Source organism: Plectrocnemia conspersa, unplaced genomic scaffold (genome assembly GCF_051122295.1).
Source record: "Plectrocnemia conspersa isolate PC_06_02 unplaced genomic scaffold, ASM5112229v1 ptg000011l, whole genome shotgun sequence".
Taxonomy (NCBI): Eukaryota; Metazoa; Arthropoda; class Insecta; order Trichoptera; family Polycentropodidae; genus Plectrocnemia; species Plectrocnemia conspersa.
The window spans coordinates 4679198-4700735 of record NW_028277175.1 but is presented as its reverse complement, the minus strand read 5'-3'; the positions used below and the strand labels follow the sequence as shown (position 1 = coordinate 4700735).

The window sequence follows — 21538 nt, the reverse complement described above, 5'->3', positions numbered from 1 at the left end:
AAAATTATTCGTGCTTATTTTAAACAGTTACTGACAATAATAATATAGTTTATTCATTATTTATATTCTTTTACTACAATTAAGATATTATGTAATTGCATATAAACTTATATTTAGTTATTATATTTTAATATAATTAGGTTTTACGTATTTAAAAAAATAATCCATACATTTTTACTACTTTTTTTATAATTTATATTTTTTCTGCATTTATACAATTTAACTTTTATATTTTATATGTAAAAAATTCAACTTAAATTATATAAAAGCAAATAAATCATAAAACATGTTTTGATTAGATAAATCAAATCATATCTTAAACCAATTGCATGACATTTGATTTTCACCTGTGGTTAAAATCAAATTTTACTCGTTCTTTTTAAAAAGCTTCAATAGATTTGCAATTTTTTCTGTATAAAACATTTAACTTTAATTGTATAAATGCAAATAAAGATAATTTTATCAGGTAAAAATTATTTATATTTTACCTATTGCAACATAGCTAATTTTTATTTTTGACTATGATCAAAATTTCAGTTTTTAACACAATTCCTTCACTAAAATATAATAAATTTATTCATAATTTTAATAAATAATAAATAAAAAAATATATTTTTTTTAACATTTTAGAAAAGTTATTTTTCACCTTAAATAATGTTTACTTAAAAATATGTATCTTTAATTGTATAAAAACAAATGAATTATTTTACTAATTGTCATTAGCTTAAAAACATAATTGAAACAAATGCATTTAAATTATTTTTATCCTCTCGTTTTAATCTTCTTTATTGGATTATAATAAAATCGCGTTTTTTTTAATTCGCGAAAAAATATGTTCCTCAGCTTTTATTAAATTTGATGTATGATTTATTTAAACTGTAAAAACATTTTTAGTTTTTTCCCTTATTTTAAAAATATTAACGTTTTATTTTAATTCTCTTAATTAAAATACCTATTGTTTAATCCATTATATTAATAATAAAATTGTATACATGAAAATAGTTATATACCACTATGGTATGTTTTGAAATTATATTATACAATTATATTATTGATTAAAAAAAATAACTTTTCACTTATTTATTTTCTAATGATAATTTTAAATTATGCAAATAAATTGCACTACTGTATATCTATGAATAAAGTAAGACATGAGTCAAAGTTTAATAAAAATTTGCATTATTTACTACATTTTACAAATGTTTTACGATTTTTTGTTCAAAACTTTTTTTTTTTAATATATAAAAGCACATAAATTAGTAAGCCTCTTTTATTTAAATACAAATATATAGCGAGCTTTTAAAAATAAATAAAATCCGATTTTTATTTATGTTTATTTCCTAACATAATTTTCGATGGCACATTTGATATTGTCTATCTATATGAATACTGCTAAAACTGCTTTATATATAACGGAAAACGCAAATATTATTTTTTATTCAAATAATTAGAGTAAGATAGTACTTAACAAAAAATTGAATACAAACACATGCAACAATGTTTTCTATAGCTACAATTTATTTTTCTAAAACTACGACATTTGATACAGATTAAACACCAAACGCACAAAAAGTCACTTTATATTTTTTCTCCGTCGTTCAACACTTGCGCAATTATAATGCGATAATCCGAAATTGCGCTCGGGCAATCTCCCAAACCGAGACACCAAGATACGGAGCGATCTCCGCCGCTGGACCATCGCTGAAATCAAAGCTCGGGAACGCCCTTACGTTTAGGGCGCGGCCCTGCCCTCTCGAGTTGCGATTGGTCGGCGCTAATTCGTTCCTCTCTCCTATTGGTCGGTGCCTCACCGCTCAATTCTCTCCAATCCGAAAGTGGGGGGATGGAGCGTTTGAAGCTCTGCGCGTCAGTCGAACTCTGAGCGCGGAGTGGGGCAGTGCTCTCCGTTCGAACACTGCATCGTTCGCGAATCGTACGATGGTCGATGGGTCTCTGCCGCGCGCCAAGCGACGAGTCGTATCGTTTTGAGATATACTGTTTTTTGTATGAAAAGTGAACAGCTCGAAGTGGCGCTGAAGCTGGTGGGGCACGGCCCGATGACGGTTAGGGCGGTGAGCGGCATGCCGCAGCCGCAGCATCAACCTTCGCTGCAGCCTCATCCCAGTCCCGGATCGCAACAGCCCGCGGCCACCAGGTCCAGGTTCATGATCACGGATATCCTGAGCGAACCGCCGGCCGCTAGACATCTCCAACACCATAACAATCACCATCATCAGCAGCTGCAGCATCATCACCGGCTGCAGCACGACGACACCGATTCTGACTCCAGTCACCACGACAACTCCAGCGTCTGCTCCAATGGTCAGTTGAATAATTATCCTCCCGCGATCGCGTACCAAAATATAACTCGTTTACCTCTCAAGGTTTTACACGCCAGGATGAGTTCGCTACGTTAAACTGGATTTTTAAACGTGCAATTATATGGTTGAAAGACAAGTGACATACATTTCCGTCATATGTGACCATTAGGATATTAATAATATGTAAAATCAATTAGTTAAAAAATAAGTACAATGTATGATGATGCTAACAAAATGGCAATTAAAGACGTTGCACGAACAAAAATTATTGTTACTTTTTATATGTGATAAAAAATTAAATTAAATACCACTAAATGTCAACTATAATTGAGCAAGTTATTAACGCAAAAACTCTGAAGCTGTTAAATAAAACTTGTTTTTCCCTCTCCTAATAATTGATAGATTTTTTTGTGTTAATAACCCATCAAATTATTCATATGAAAAATCTATTAAAAACTCTTTAAAATTTAATTTAATAAATTGATTAAAACGTGCTGTTTATCGTTGTTCGTGCAACGTCCTAAATTTATTATATTATAACGGTATTACATAGAGTTTTGTGTTATTAACCCATTGAATTATAGATATGAAAAAACTATTTAAAACACAGTTTTTCGAATGCATTAAAACATGCCGTTTATTGTTGTTTGTATAACGTTTTCAATTTATTTCTTAATAATGGAATTATATATGATTTTGTGTTATTAAAACATCGAATTATTGAGAACACAATTTATGAAATTTATTAAAATGTACCGTTCCTCGTTATTCGTGCAGCGTCTTTAATTCATTACCTAAATTATTATTAAATTATTAAACTATTATCTAAATAAAAAATAAATAAAAAAATATTTAATAACGGAATTATATATATATTTTTGTTATTCACTCTTTGAATAATAGATATGAAAAATATATTAAAAACTCATGTAAATGCAATTTTATAAATTTATTAAAACGTGCCGCTCATCATTTTTGGTGCAAAATCTTCTATTAGTTAGTATTTTTTTGTTGAATTATTGAATGGTTATTTTAAACGCAATTTCTTAAACTTATTAAAACATACCGTTCATCGCTGTTTATGCAAAGTTTTAAATTCATCATCTAATGACGGAATTATATAGATTTTTGTTATATTACTCATCAAATTATAGATATAAAAATCTATTAAAAACATTTTTAAGCTCAATTTCTCAAATTAATTAAAACGTGCCGTTCATTGTTGTCTGTGTAACGTCTTCAATTATTTATCTAATAAGAAAGCTAGATATTATTGTGTGCTATTAACTAATAGAATTATTGATATAGAAAACTTATAGAAAAGCAAAGTTTTCAAATTATTACCTAATTACATAATTAGATACATTTTTTTGTTATTAACCCTGTAAATTATATATGTTAATAATAAATTAAAAGCTCTTTTCAATAGATTTTTTAAATTATTAAAACGTGCCGTTTATCAGTTTTGGTACCAAATCTCCCGTAAATTATATAGGTTTTTATGTTTTTAACCCATTGAATTATTAATAAGTTATTTTAAACTCAATTTTTTAAATTTATTAAAATATGACGTTCAACATTGTTTGTGCAAAGTTTTTAATTCGTCATTAATGACGGAATTATATAGATTTTTGTTGTATTACCCATCTAATTATAGATATAAAAAATCTATTTTAAACTATTCTTTAACTCGATTTCTTAAATTTATTAAAACATGTCGTTTATCGTTGTTCATGCAAAGTCTTCAATTGATTATCTAATCAAGTAATTAGATATGATTTTATGTTATTAACGTATCGAATTATATACATGGAAAAAAATTTAGAAGCTATTTCTCAAATGTATTAAAGCATACATTTAAGCATTGTTATTGTATAGTTTTCAATTATTGTGATATTAAAAATTCTTTTAAATGCAATTTTTTTAATTTATTAAAACGTGCCGTTCATTGTTGTTTGTTCAAAGTCTTTAATTCATCATCTAATAACGGATTTATATAATTTTTTATTTTATTACTTTAATATTAAAATCCTATTTAAAACTCCTGATTATTATTTTTTTTAAATTTATTAAAACGTGCCGTTCATCGTTGTTCGTGCAACGTCCTCAATTAATTATCTAATAAAATAATTAGATATGATTTTGTGTTATTAACTTATCGAATTAAAGATGTGGAAATAAAATAAACGTTATTCCTGAAATGTATTAAAGCATACCATTAATTATTATCGGTGCAAAGTTTGCAATTTATTACTTAATAACGGAATTAGATAGTTTTTTGTATTATCAACCCATTTATAGATATGAATAGTATCTATATAAAATCCTCTTTTAATTTTTTAAAATTGATTAAAACGTGCCGTTCATCGTTTTTGCTGCAAAATCTTTTTTTTTTATTTTTGTATTATTAATCCATCGAATTGTTGAATTTGAAGTTATTTTAAACGCAATTCTTAAATTTATTAAAACATTCTGTTAATCGTTGTTTCTGTAACGTCTTTAATTAATCATCTAATAACGTAATTTTATACATTATTGTTATATTACCCATCGAATTATAGATATAAAAAAGTATTACATAGTTTGTTAAACACAATTTTTCAATTTATTAAATCGTGCCCTTCGTTGTTGTACATGCAATCTAATAACAGATTTTACAGATTTTTGTGCTATTAAATAATCAAATAAACGCTTTTATTGTTTATGCAAAGTCTTCAATTTATTATTTTATAATGTTATTACGATGTGAAAAATCTATTTAAACATTTTTTAAACGCAATTTCTTAAATTTATTGAAGCGTGCCGTTTATCGTTGTTCGTGCAACGTCCTTGATTTATTATCTAACAAAGTGGTTATTCTGTTATTCATGTTACTATAAATAATTTGTAAAATCTTAAATTAGTATTTTTTAATTTGTCGGGTTTTATATGCTTGACTAAAAAATTATGCATTTTTTTACATGTTGCAGAGATATCATTAAAAAACAAGAATATTTGTATAGTAATTCATATTTACAATATTGCGCATATATATAATTTGCTAATTTTAATTTATGCAAATCGTAAATTATAACTTAAATCTATTTATTGATCTAATATATAATAATTAAGAAATGTGATACCAATAATTATTATTTTGATGACAGTCTTTCAGATGAAGGATAAATGATAATTAATTGAAAAATAATTTATTAAACACAGGAGTTTATTTAATAAAATTAAAAAAATTGTATGGTTTAATGATAGTATTATATATTAAATTATTTACTCATAAATCCTGTCTAAGGTATCACATAAAAAATATTAGTACACTCAAAAACACAGTTTATATTTGTTAACTTATATTCAATATCTGTGAAAAAAAAATAAGTTTAAAATTATATACATTTAATAATTGACAATGAATGCAGATTTTTAATGATCTTGTCTATCGGTTATCTAATAACCTTCGATTAGACCCTACTAACAAATAAAAGCAAATACATACCTACCTTTGTCACTAATATTTCGACCGGCGAACAACTGCGAAATATTTATTATTAGTTTTGAAATACTCGGGACTCTAGATAAAAATATCTAGGAATTATATTCCGGGACAATTCAAGGCAAAATCTGCTGTTTTCATTTTTAACAACTCCTGCAAAATATTTATTGTAAGTCACACAAAAATAATCTGAAGCTTTTTAATAAAACTTTTCTTTCTATTTAGAAAATAATTTGTTAATATTTGAATTATTTTAAATAAAATTCCTAAAATGTATTTAATTCGTGCCGTTCATCGTCGTTTGTGCAACGTCTTCAATTTATTATTCATCATCAGAATTATTTTTCAATTTTCTGTTTTCAGACCAATTTAGAAGTTGATGGCTATTAAAAATGAATATACTGCAGCTATATGTTTATACAGTAATTATTATTTAATAAATAAATGCCTTAAATAGTAATTTGATGATTAATATTATCTAAAATAAATGTAGTACAACGAAATTGCACTTTTATAAAAGAGTCAATCTATTATTATTTTTTATTTTATGTAATTTGTATTATTTACTTATTTATTAAAATAAAAAAATAACGGTAAAAAATTCAATAGCATAAAATAATAATTTAATTATTTTTTAAATCTGACCAGCTCCTCATAGCTGCCATTCAACAGAGCAGCATGGAATGACAGCGTATTAAGAAAATAGATATCCATTTCTATGGGCTAAATATAGAGTATGATGTTCATTTTAAATTATAAAAAGCACTTTAGCACCAAAAGGTATCTGCATTCCGAAAAAAAATCAACGATTCAACTAATGTTTTAAAATATTTATGAATTAAATTAAAAGAATCCTGAATTCGAGACACGTTTACTTACTTTGAGTCCATCATTTCTGCAATTCTAATACATGAAATTAATGACACAATGTTTTAAATGCGGCCCCTCTGAGAAGTATACAATACAATAGGGAAGGTCGTGTATAATCGGACATATATAGACAGAAGAGAAACTTTACTTATTTTTTTAGCTATGTCCACAAATATATTGATTTTAAATTTCAATTTAAAAAATCTATAAGTAAGTTCAATTGGTTTTTGATGCTTTAAGCATATTATGCGATGGTTAATTTCTTTGTATAATTGAAATATGTAAAACATATTTGTGTCCTTAATGCGTTATTTAACACATTGTACAATCAACAATTATGCGATCTAGTTTTATTCATTGTTTTTTGTGTGTTATTTTCGTACTTGATACTCCGTAACGTTTTGAGGGAAAATGTCAACGGTGGTCGGTCGGGTAGTCTGTCCGGTCGGTGCTACAAAACGCTATCTGCGGTAAATCTGCGGTGCACAGGAAGTGGGGGAGAGAACTGGTGATTATAATTGTTAATGTTGTTAATTGCCGGCGGCGGACACGAACCGGCGACGGCCGTTGGTATCGGACATGCACGCCATGCCACACCACATGCCGTCGCCGCCACCGGAACAGACCCTCGACCCCAGAGTTCGAGATGGACCCTGGAGAGCGTGCTGTCAAAGAGTTGTTTTGGTTGTTATTTGTACTTGATCATAATATTTTAAACATGACCAACAAGGTCAATTAATCCTTTGAAGAGTATCGCCGTACATGTACGGTGGTCGATCTTTCACTGTTTTGAGGTACCCCTAGGGCTGCCAAAAGCGGGTGGAATTTTATATATAATAGTTTTAACACCGTAATATAATTTCTTGAATAAATAATAATAGGTACGAGTTAACTTTCTATGCTACAAATAAATATTAAAAATAGTCACCGTTGCGCCATATTTGCTGAAAATGCATTTTATGCGAAATATTTTAATTAAGAATTAAAAATATCTATTCATAATAGTTACCTGATAATTAGTCGTATTTTCATTGCTGCTCAGTGTTGCCATATAGTGAATTTCAAGTCCAGGTCAAAAGCAATAAAAACGCTCGATTATCAAGCGTTTATATTAAGATTGTATATAACAATATTACAAGTAAACCAAATTTTGCCCAATAAGAGATCGCAAAAAACAATTATCACTTCTCAGAAAGCAAAAATCTACGTCAAAAGCAATTTCGGCGCTGTCGCAGTGTGAACGCTCGGTAAAGAGCGTTTCCACTGCACTCTCCTATTGACCAAAATTTGGTTTGAATATACTTTGATCAGCCCTCTTATATTAGAAGTCCATTGTAATATCGGTAAAAAAAATGGGTTGCAATTGGTAACTGCAAAATATAATAAATCCAGAATGTGATTATTATTCGCATATTTTTATTTTTTAAATTTAAATTTGTCACTTAGGGTTTATATTTTTAGTAAATATTATATTTTAAAAATAACAAAATAACGAATAATTGAATATAAAAATACAAGAGGAAAAAAAAGTTTAAATCACACTATATCCAAAGTTTCTGATTTAAAAATAATTTATTTTAATTTGACTTTTACTACTTTTTCTAATGTTTACAAGCATGCGTCACCTTCTATCTTTTCAACATTAGTGAAAAATACTATTTATACAAAGGAGATGCGCGAATTGATGACAAAACGCTACGTGCCTTTGTGATAAGGATTTAATAAAATTTGCTATGAAACTGATAATTAGCATTTTAAAGATACAATATGTAATAAAAAAGCGCATAATTTATAGAATGGCAATATACTGTATTTATAAAATACAACAATATTTTAAGCTATTCCTACATATTTACTGTTAAATTACATATTTTATATCTACATAGCTTTTATTTAATCTTTTAAAAAAATATATTTTCTAGTCACATTTATTTTAGATCCTTATAGATTTTTATAAGCAGTATAGATTTGTTAGAATTTGCTTTCTAACTGATCATAAATAAGTGTTTAAACACAAATTGTTAAAATGGCCTAATATATATTGACTTTTTTGTAAAATACAACAATAATATTATCATGCAGTTTCGATAAAATACAACAATATTTTTAAGCAGCTAAGTTACTATTTGTATTCACTGATTTTACATAATAATATTAATTTATTGCTTTATAATATTATATAATAAATCTTAAAACTTAATTTATTAATGATATTTAAACGAAATGTCTGCTGAATTTCTTATAAAAAAAATGGAAAACATTATTGTAATATTTTTACGAAAAATACTCGAATTTTCATATACAGCAATATTTTGCATTACTTATAAATTACATTTTTAATTAGTAATACAAATAGAACACTTACAGTTAATTTATACTATTGATTGTTAATTTGGTAATAAATTTTATAAAATATTAAAATACATGATAATACATTATAAATATGTTTGTATTAAAATTAAAGTTTTGCAAAATTTCAAAACAGCGATAAATATAAATTAATTAATTTAATTATAATAACAATTTAGGATGATTTGGTATTAAAATTTTTATAAACAGATTTTTATATATTTTGAGATTTTAATCTGAATACTTTTATATATTTTAGTATAAAAAAATCTGATTATTTGTATAAATTAGATTTTTTAAATTTTTTAAATGCAAAATAATGTAATAGTAGAATTAAAATAATAAATTAAATTTAATACTGCGTTTTATGTTATTAAACAATTTTTTTGTTGCTCAAAAATAATTTCACCAGATGATGCCTAAATTGTTTTAGCGAAACGTTGTACACATTAAAAAAACATAAAATCCGATTTATTAATAAAAATAAAATATGTTAATATCATATTTTCCCATATCTTAATCCAATCGATGATTCTCATGTGTATAACTAATCAACTAACCATAACAAGAACAATGACGAAGCATATTTTATCCAAGTACCGGCTTCTGTTCCCGCGCCTTTAAAAATAAAACCAGGTCCGGATTCGTTGACAAATCGAATTAATCAGCGACTCGAATCCGATTAATTGTTTCATTCCATACAGCTATATATGACTATTGTGCTCATCTTGTAATTTGATACTCTTCAAAAGAGAAAGATGAAAACTTTGCAAACTCCATAGGGAGACCATCATCTATATTCACTTCACCCCATAGGGAATTCCAAATTTCCCCACTTAAAACTTGAGCAATTTATCGTTTTTAAACGCCGTATTGTGTTACATGATTATAAAGCATGTGTATGTGTGCGTGTAATTACTTTTACATATATTATGTCGGTATATTTTACATACACACGAGGCTCGATTCTCACACACATGTAATCGATTTTATTATTATATTTTTTACGATGCACATTTTGCATATAATAGTGTTAATAATTATTTTACACGATCAAACATTTTATAAGAGTTTTGTGTTCTATGTGAGTGCATGTAAAATAATAAATATACAGAATTTATTACCCTTTCAATGATAATTGAACGCTCATATATTTTAATTGAGGCTGTTAATTAAATATCTACCTGTTTCAATTATACGATTGAATATAAAATAATATATTTATATATGTAATTATTTCTTTATTGGAATTAAAATTTTTATTTTTATTAGAAATATTGTGGAATTTACAATTTTGCAATATTTTTTGGCGATTAATTTATTTTTATGTAAATTAAACAAATATATTGTGAAGTAATCTGTATTCTACTTATTCATTAAAAACTTACATAAAATACAATACTATTAAATATACACACTTCTTATTTATAAATAAATTTTAAACAGATAGTAATTTTACTTATTGAAAAAAATTGCCAAAAAATATAGATAGATCTTTTAAGTGATCCAGGATTTATATTTAATTTATTCTATCATTTTAAAATAGATACATAATATATTAGCTACATTTTTTAAGACGCAACACAGGAAGCCGTCCATCCATACATTTTTTTCTACCATCCATTCAGATTGATAAACCGTGCACAACTACAAATTATCCAGTGTACATTATATACATTCTGTAATAGATCTAAAATGCTAATTTCACCTACGGACCGACACAGCTTTAAGCGTCTCAAAATCTTAAAACGACCGTTTCATTAGAATATTAGATATATCTACCGAACCCAACTATAGCAAGATACCTCTTTACTCTCATTACAAACTCTTTACCGATGCATTCGGGAGCCGAAATAATATATAATTTGTTATTATACGAGGTCTGTGATTTTCCAAAACGCTCTGTACTAGCCTAAGGGTGAATTGTTTAGGGGGTTGGGTGGGGGTGTGTTCGACCCCCTTTGACAAAGTATAGGCCATGAAAAGGCTCGCTAACCGATCGGCATTAACCTGGCGGCGTTGTTTAAATAATAATATCGGTAATTGGTAAAGTATCTTCGGTTGACCCGTTGACTATATTATATACTATTATGCCATAGTACTTCTGTGAATTGTTGACTTTCAGTCTGTTATTAAGCTATTCGACGATTTTCGACGTGCTATTTATTATGTGAATAGACGTTTACATTGCGATGGAGGATCGAAAAGTAGAGGGATTAGAAAAATACCTACCTGAAGCAATGTTTAAAAAAATAAGACATGTTTTATATTTTATTAGTATGCACATAATTTATTATTTAAAAATATCAAGTATGATAATATTAGCTACAATATTTTTTTAAGCACATGTAGGTTTATTTTTAATTATTTTTTTATATGCAAACTATTGTATTTGCAGTTTTTTGCTATTTTAAAAATAGTCGGTCATTTTCAGTTAGTCAATATATATTTGTAAATTTTCTAGTTCAAAATTTTTAATTCTAACTAAATATCTTAACCTGAATATTTTCCCGTTTCTTATGTATTCGTTTATATTTTGATTATTAAGTCATATTTCATATTGATGTCATTATTATATTCTAAAGTTAGAGACTACCTACTTTTGATTAACACAAAAACCGATTAACTCTAGAAACACAGCTGTGAATTATTTCTCTATTCTTTGCATATTACAATAACGTAAGCGTTATTTTATAATGGGTTTCTTTGCTTGTCAATTTTTTGTTTTCTTAAATTTATCCTATAAAAATATATTAAAAAAACACGCTGTGATTGCCGAAATTCCAGAAACTACTCATATTTTTTCAGTTAATATTGTGTAGCTGTGGAATGTGGATTTTTTATCTTTTTAATTTAAAAAACCATGAAACAATTTATTATTTTTAAAATTGCACTAAATTGTCTTGTTCTATATTATTTGAACACATGTTCATAAAGAAATAAAATGATGTATTTATGAACATGTGTTCATTATTCAAACTGAATTTTTGCATTTTTAGTTGAAAATAACGAATTCTGATCAAAGTCTGAGATATAAAATATAGCTAACATATCTCGCAAAAATAGCATAATCCAATATTTTAGATTTTGGCAAGCAAAGGGTTAAAATCATACTATATTGCATAAATAACACAATTAAAACCACTGCAAAATTTAAAAAAATTGAGGCAGGTAAAATCTTATAAAAATATGTTTTTATAATATTTACGTAATGTATAGATTTACTAAAATATTTCTGTATTGACTGACGCATTTAAGAGTAGCCCAATAATATATTTTTATTACCTCAAAGTAAGGATTATATTTTCTAATTAGTACTTCTAGTACGATATTTTTATCGCCGCATTTGATTGATCAAATTTATAACGTGTTATTAAATCTGTTATTTATGAAATTATTCATAATAATAATTATTAAAAATAATAGCGATATAAAACAATTCATATAATAGTGCATTAAAATTATTATATATTCAAAAAATATTGTAATAGTATATTTTTGAAAATGAAAAAAGGAGTGTCGCTTTAAAAATTAGCTTAATAATGTATTTTATCTAAATATCTAAATGCAGATTTTTCATTGCCAAATTTGACTACCAAAAGTATTTAATAAAATCAGTTAATATTAAATTGCTTATTACTTAGATCTCTATAATATTAAAATATTAATATTAATAATAATATCTATGTCGAGGTGGAATCGACATCGGTTGTTTTGCTAGCAGCTCCAGTGTTTTAGCTCGACATTTTTTTCCAGCTGTTTCTTTAATAATTTAAATCTATTTTATTATTTTGGAAAATGGTTTTGGTTTAAATAGAGATAAATACGTATTCATTCAACATTTAGAATTAATAAAAAATGGTCTGCTAGGATCTCTCGGTAGACATATCACCAAGAATATTTTTATTCGGAATATACTTACATTTCAATGCTAATTATAAATTAAAATTAGTGGGTTTTTTAATTAATAGTCCAAAAGGATATTTTAAACTATAAAAATTTAATTTTAATGTAGTGAATATGAATATTTTATATGAAGCTCCAAAACAATTAGATATATAAAAATGAAATTTCTTAGTGTGATCTTAAATATAAGAATTATTTATGTTCCGAATATGGAAGCTTTTTAATTACGGGCTTTTTGTTCCTGGTTACAATTTTTTATAAAATATTTTATTCCCGTAAATATTCGGGGCATTTTAATTAGAATATATATCTAAAAAAACATAATCAGAACCCCAAAGTCCGAAAAAAAGATAAGAAACGACGTATTATTGCAAAACTAGCTTTCTTTAATACAAAATAGTATTACAATTCATTTTAAAAATTAAATGCTTAAATAAATGTGCAATATATATTTTTAAGAGTTATTGTAATTTTAACCGCCTTTTATATATATATGTATATATATACATATATATTAAAATCTGATTTTTTCCCCTCTTCAAACGTTTTTAGCAACTCCAAAATTGGAATTGCTAAAAACGTTTGAAAATGTCTTTGGAGTGCAACGGGTTAAAAATATATTTAAATGTAGCTGATAATTTATTTCTAAGAATAATCTTAAAATTAGCTTAATAATCTAAATAATGTTTATCTTTGTTAAATACTATTTTTCATCACCACATTTGACTGACAAAATTAATAACCTAGTATTAAATCAAACAGTTTGTATTATAGTATTTAATAAATTATACAAAATATTTGCGATAACTATAATAAAAATATTAAAATATAAAACAATATAAATGAATGCAATAGTATTATTTCTCGGCTTAAATATATATATAAAAAAATGTAGCTGATTAAGTTTTTAATGAAAAATGTAGTGTATGGTATTGGAAATAAAACAATTTTTTTTCATAACATTAACATAATATATAGATCAATAAAACAGTAACTAACGCATTTTTTAGGCAAAATTAATTTTGTTGTGTTACTTTTCAATGCCGGATTTGCCTGAAAAAATATCATATAATACTTGTTTTTAAATAGTTCAGTTATTATCAAGAAATTGCACGCAATTCATATTTATGATAATATAAATAACTAATCATAATAATTAAAATATAAAACAATAAATATAATAATGCATTAAAATTCTGTCTCCATTTATAAAATAATATTTTAAAACACGAACCCGATTTTAATTGCGTTTTTAATAATAATAAAATATTTAGTTGTTTTAAGAATGTATTAGCCACGCACATTAATATGTCTATTAAATAGCTCTAATATTAGATTAGTCTAAAATATATATTTTATTAAACATTTTCACTGCGAATGTGAATTGTTTTTTTTCATGCTTTCCATCTAACAAAATGATCTTGAAAGTGAAGCGATTTGTGACTACAAAAATAAATAAAATTAAAATAAATCTTATTTATAAGGAAACCGAATTTAATTCAAGGTAGTCTCTTCACTTTTATATCAAACCAATGTCGCCGATTTGCTACTGTCAGATCCGCGATCGTGGCTAAACGCCTAGCCGTGAAATTATTATTTTTAAAAGCGTATAATTTTGCAATGGTACCAATACTGTATAATAGATATACGTGTCGTGATTGCGATTCGTACCACACATATAATATTATACGTATTAATTTTTTTCGCGTTAAACCGATATACCGTTTTATCGCTTTTAAACGCGCGGCCATGGGAAAACGCGCCTGATTTTAATTGGCCGCTTTATTTATCATACATTTATTTGCATTCCAAGCGTTTGGTTTAATATTAACGCCCATAGAGATGAAACATAACTGAGAGAAAATTTTTACTGATAATTGACTCAAACTCAGGCTATATTCCTATGTTAACGTCAAGTATCAGATTAAATATGCGTTATTGCTGTGATGAAGAATCAGCGGATCTGAAACGATGTTTCCGAATAATAAAAATTATGAAATTGAGGAATTTTCTATATTAATTAAACCAACGTTCGCTTCGTCGCGCTCGTATCGCAGTTAAAATCTAGAGGCGTTACAAGTTAGCGTTTTGTATTTTCAGTTTCGACGCGAACAAGCTGTTAAATTGACGGAAATATTTAAACTTTGATAATATTTATTTTATACACTTCTTCTACGCTTCAATAGAATCTTAGTATATATATTATTTTATTTTTATAAACCTGTCTATTACCATTGCTTAGATAAAACTCTCATAAAATAAGGAAAGGTGTCCGAATCAATTTCTCCAATCGTCGATTCTTATCTCCTCCGGATAGAAAAGTGTGTTGTTGTGTTCCTAGTTATTGTCGTGAGACACACCGGAGCGTCACAATGGTGGAATTCCGAATGGTGGTAGAGACACGAAACCGATTTACAGTTTTGTGTCGGAAAAGCGCACCGACATGTGATTGTGGGCTTTGATTGTCGGAATCGCGATCATGGCAACGATAGCGGCAACATTTTCAGTCGTAAACTCGAGATAATGCCATTCCTCAATCTAATTGTCAATAAAAATGCGTGTGATGCGAATCGCTCACAATGAAAACAGATTTAAAGTGTATCATTAGTGCCTGTATGTGGATCGTAATAATCGTTGCTCTATTATTATTTCAGAATTTGCGCTATATCGTGCTTAATCGAAAGTATGATGTGAAAAAAGTAGAGCTCATGAAAAAATATAATTATAATTACGATTAAGTTTGAACAACTAAACAGACATAAGTAATTTTATCTCCGGTTGAATCGGTATGTAGTGTCTTTTAGTCAATGATAGTTAAAGACATTTGAACTATTTTTCGAATTAAAAAATATGATTTTTTATTTTAAAACAATAAAGGCATACATAATAATAATAATAAAAAATAAAACAATAAATATAATCCATAACAATCGGTATAATAAATTTTTTGACTATTATATTTTTTCATTTAAAAAACTTTTTTTAGTAAAAAATATTTTTTTCTTCTAAAGAAATTATTTTTAATAATAAAAAAAACACATTATGGCATGAACGTGTTAAAAATCTCTATTTTAATATTACATTATTCCCGTAGTAGATATATTTATGTCTCATATAAAAGTACTGTCAATTGCAAATTAATAGTTTAAAAAGCACACTCTTAGCTTACTTAATACGTGTATCATTTATTGTTATAAATGATTAAAAAATTACCATGAGAGAAGCACACATTTCTCAAATAAAATCCTGCCACACTAAGCAAATTATTGTAATCTCAAAAGCAATGAAAATTGCGTTCCTAAAAAATACTTTCTAGATCGTTTTAATGTATTCACAACTTAATGATAAAAATTCACCGGCAGCATAATAGAACTACCAACCATAAACTCTGCTTTTAATTGAATTTAATAATTTAACTAATTTACAAGTAGCTTATGCTTTGTATATGTATATATTTTTTTATAATTGTTTTTTAACCATTGTGACGCATTGGAATAACATGCTAGGTCACAATGATCTTAATTTAATTTAAATAGATAAATATTTTTATATTGCTTGCTCTTTTTAGTTTGATAATCCATTTGTTTTAAGTGAATTTAATTATTTAACTGATTAAGAAGTAGCTTATGCTTTGTCTATTATATTATTTTGTGTATAGAAATTTTACTATATATTATTTTTTGCGCAACGTGACGCATTGGGGCTACCTGTTTTAATTTAATTTTTAATTTAAATAAATAAATATTTTTAGTCCGATAATCTACTTATTTTTTATGAATTTAATTATTTAACTGATTAACGAGTTGCTTATGCTTTGTCAAATATTTTTTTTGTATATTGCAGTAATACTATGCATTGTTTTTCGACCATCGTGACGCATTGGGGTAACATGTTAAATCACGATGGTCTTAATTCATTTTTTAATTTAAATGAATAAATATTTTTAGTTTAATAATCTACTTATTTTAAGTGAATTTAATTATTTAACTGATTTACGAGTAGCTTATGCTTTGTCTATTATATTTTTTTTGTATATGCATTGTTTTTTGACCATCGTGACGCATTGGGGTTACATATTAAATCACGATGGTCTTAATTCATTTTTTAATTTAAATGAATAAATATTTTTAGTCTGATAATCTACTTATTTTAAGTAAATTTAATATTTTAGCTGATTAAGAAGTAGCTTATGCTTTGTCCATTATATGTTTTTGTATATTGAAATAATTCTGTGAACTGTTTTTCGACCATTGTGACGCATTGGGGTAACCTGTTAGAGCATGATGGTTTTAATTTAATTTAAATAAATAAATTAAATTAAGACCGTTTAATAAAATCATATAGTAAAATAAAATCAACAATAATATGTACTTGTACTCTAAAGTCTAAAACATTGTGACTTATTTTAGTAATAAACACGTTCAGAATCGTTGCCTCAAACACATATGAATCCAATGTATAGCAGCATAATATAACTACCAACCCCAAATGATGTTAATCCACTTGTTTTAATTAAATTTAAAAAATAACTAATCAAAAACTAGATTATTTTATGTCTATTATAGTTTTAATATTGATTGGTAATTTTAGTAGGTAATTAAATGATTATTTAAATTAAATCATATTGTAATATAAAAATCAACAATAATATTTACCTACTTTTGTTAAATACATATAATATTTAGTAATCATTCATTTACTAATCAAAATAGTTAAGGTACTCTTGACATTTTTATATATAGAAATAAACGTGTTTAAAAATGTGGTTTTGAGAAAAGAAAGTCTTAAAAAGTAGTATTTATGTTGCTAGATTTTTAATATTTTATATAAGATTTTTAATATTAATAAAATACTGTCGTATCTAGATTAAAATTTTTAATTCTATATATTTTGTTTAAACAACTGTTTATTTTTATTTAACTCATGTTGTAACTAAGTTAAATCTTGGAAAAAACAGACAAACATACAAATATTTAAACAATATAAACGAAAGTAAAGAAAACCAATTTTTATTGTAACCTATAATATTGCATTCAAAAATACAGTTGTAACTAAGGAATACAATTAAATGATCCTGGGAGAGGAAAAAAATTAACAGTAATTAATATTTGTATAAACATAAATTTATATTTTAATACTATATTCTAAATAACATTTATAAAATAATATGTAAAATATTTAGTTTGAACTAACACATTTTTTTTAAATATGCATAAAAAAATTAAAACGTTATACATATAATATATATATATATATATATTATCATTTTAAGTTTGATTTTATTATTTGTGAGTATCCCGCACGTGATAAGTGCAGGTGTATCTAACAATTAAAATTTGCATTAAGATGTATTCGATAGATCTTGACAAAAAAACTAATCCTGAATTTTCAGGATTATTTGTACCAATATTAGGGTTCATGGGTATCGTAAATAGTCCGCGATTCAGTGAATATATTTTTTTAGTTGTACTGTAACTAAGCATTTTCTTATTAATAATTATATATATTTTAGGTCATTACAGCAACTAATTTAAGTTATTATTTTGATAATAATTACCAAAGTCTATATATTCCACCAATAAAAATACAACTAGTTAGCATAGCATATAGTGTAAATTAGCTTACTTCATAATTATAAACTTTGCGTTTATATTTTTACTAGCTATTTTTTTCATTGACAACATTATTATAAGTCATATCTACACTTTATTATCTAATAGAAAATTTTTATTGGAACACCTTTTAAGAGATGAGATTTTAATAGCACATGTATCAGCACAAAAGACTAGTAATATAAGTCAATGATTTATACCCGAAAACTCTGTTCGAATGCAATATGGAACATAGTGCTTTTTAATTTATTTTTTATCTGGGAGATCGGAATTAGTGATTTAGATATATGTGAATATAATTTAAATTAGCTTTTCTTATATTTTCTTTATCTCGCAGATGAATAATTTTAATTGAATCAAACTAATTAATATAATATATTTTATTTAAGTGCAGTTTCTCACTGAATATTTATTAGTTGTTGATTGTGTTTACTTCATTGCTACAAAAACAAACGGTGTCATATTCGATTCCAGACGTTTGTGATCACCTTGTTGATTATTTCCAAGGACCTCTCGATCCTTATCTGCATGAATCACTTCTTCTGCTATCATCTATCATTCTTCCGATTCAATTTTTCCCATTATTAAAGTTTAAAAAAGCTCATATTTTGGACCTCAATGCTATATATTTCTCTGTTTTCTATTGTGTCATTTGAGACTCCATGGATTTTTTAGTGTACGCCTATAACTACTTTCAGTCTATTTATTGCATTATTTTTGAGTAGCACTTTACGAATTTAATTATTTTAGACTTAGGGGTTCATTTCGACATTTACCCAACTACCCAGGAAATTAAAATGTTTTGCCCTCTCTAATAATAAGCTTAGTGGGCCCATGGGGAGCTTTCTTATAACCATATATTTTGCTTTATCGATGATTATTCGTAGGCTTTTTTTGAAACATTCTTTATTTAAATTATTCAGGGATCTTTGAAGGTAGTCAACGCTCGTGTTATCAATATAACGAATATCTCTCCGCTGATTTTTATTATGTTTGTCTTTGGAATGCTTCTTTGAATATGGTTTCATAATATAAATTAAAAACACATCCCTGTACGACAATCTGTTTGATCTCCCTCAATTAATCCCGATAGTACTTAGTCCCTCTATAAAATGATCGTGTTTTATGCAGTCAAAATATATTACGCAAATATAAACATGTTTACATACTTCGTAACATCTCTGAAGTAAAATATCATTTGCATTTTTTTACTCTAAGCTTTCAGTATATTTTATAGATTCTGATTATTTATCAAAAAATATAACTAACTTGGATTTCTTGCACTTTTAACAAGCAAAATTTTAATAAGAATTACACATTTTGCAGTATTAACTCTTTGAACGGTATCGCCGTACATGTACGGCGGTCGATATTTCACTGCTTTTAGGTAGCCCACATATATAACTGAAGAAATAATAAATAAAAAACATTATGTGTAAATAATATTTTTTTTTATAAATTAAAGAACATAACAAAAAATATGTTATATCAATTTTATAAAAAAAGATTAAGAGCCTCTAAATTGATTTATAAAAAAACACAAAAGCCAGAAAATATATAAAAAATTAATATTAAACAAATGTTCAAATAAATTATTAAATCATACCAATACAAAAAAGTAGTTAAATAAATTAAAGCAACTAAACGTTGAGAATTTTATTGTTTATTAAATACTTTAATATTTACTATTTAAATATTTTTTATTGTTTAATAAATATTTTAATATTTATTTAAATTGTTGTTTATTTATTTTGCCACAAAAAAGTTTGTGTTGTATTGGATAATATATCGCAATGCCATGACCCACTGTTTATTTCGGTATTACAGAAAAATAAGGCACGGTTTCACAAAAATATATGTAGCATTATAAACACAAACATACTCGTGTGAGTCGAAGCATGAAATAACATATGAATATTCAAACAAAAATTTTATTTTCATGAATGAACGAAGATTGATACGTCCCGTGAGATGTCATCTCAGTGTCTACGCAGAGAGCAAATCCATTTATGGCAATTTTTCACTTCACCACGCTTCAAAAGGACTCTTCTAAAGCCTCGATCCCTCGGCTTAGCCCGCGATAAGTCGTTTTATTTTCATACATACATGATCCATGCTCATATTTATATAGTTAAATTTATTGCGCTTAAGCGCCGTTTCGTGGCGTTAAACGCAACAAGGCCAGGCCGTTAAGTCGACGGGTTAATACGCGGTTTCTTATGCAAATCAAAACGGTCGCTCGTATTATTGATATGGTGTGTATAACGAAAAATAATAAGTAAGTCAGCGCCGAGAGTTAATTGCTTCAGTTAGTGTGGAAGCACTGAGAGTCGAGTCTCCGTGTGAAAATACTGTTATTAGCAATTATTGTAATGAATTGCACAATCAAAAACCGTTTCCGTCAAGATGTCATCTTGGATGATGACGAGCGTATGTGGGTCTCGTTGGTTCAGTGGTTGTCAAATGTAATGCTTTTAAGATAATAAATAATAATTAAATCCATATCGCTTGTATACGTAATAATATTTAGATAGTTGATTCATACATCATGTTTATAATTGAGTTTTCCTTGAACGTTCGTGTACAATACTTGACAGATAAATGATCGTGTCGCATACTGGTAATATTTAAAATTGCCGAGATGATGATAATATCCGCAACTCGCAAATGTTTATATGGCCTCGCAAAGAGGTAGTTTAATTGAAAGACTCATTACGTTTATATAACAAAGGCGAGGTATTATATATTTATTTAGTATAAGCGTTAAATATACATATACCAGAATAGCTTAATCTCAATGTAAATATTTTATTCTTTAAAGTACCGAATATATAATTAATAAAAAGGAAAAAAATTTTGTGTTGAGAACTTTTGAACTATTTAAAAATATTTTAATGTGTATTTATTTAACAAATTAAAAACTCATTCATTAAATTCACAGTCATTTAATAATAAAATAAATAGTAATCGTTATGCAAGCTAACGTTTTAAATGGT

At 26.3% G+C, this 21538-nt stretch overlaps 1 protein-coding gene across 1 annotated transcript in view; it reads left to right on the top strand.

Moving 5' to 3' along the window:
- Positions 1 to 1875: 1875 nt before the first annotated feature.
- The window catches only part of LOC148229192 (uncharacterized), a 67330-nt gene continuing 47667 nt past the window's right edge, over positions 1876 to 21538 (top strand). Inside the window, exon 1 of the mRNA XM_088198554.1 lies at positions 1876 to 2322. Coding sequence (XP_088054680.1) covers positions 2007 to 2322 — 316 coding nt within the window. The 5' untranslated portion in view covers positions 1876 to 2006. The remainder of the gene's footprint in view (positions 2323 to 21538) is intronic.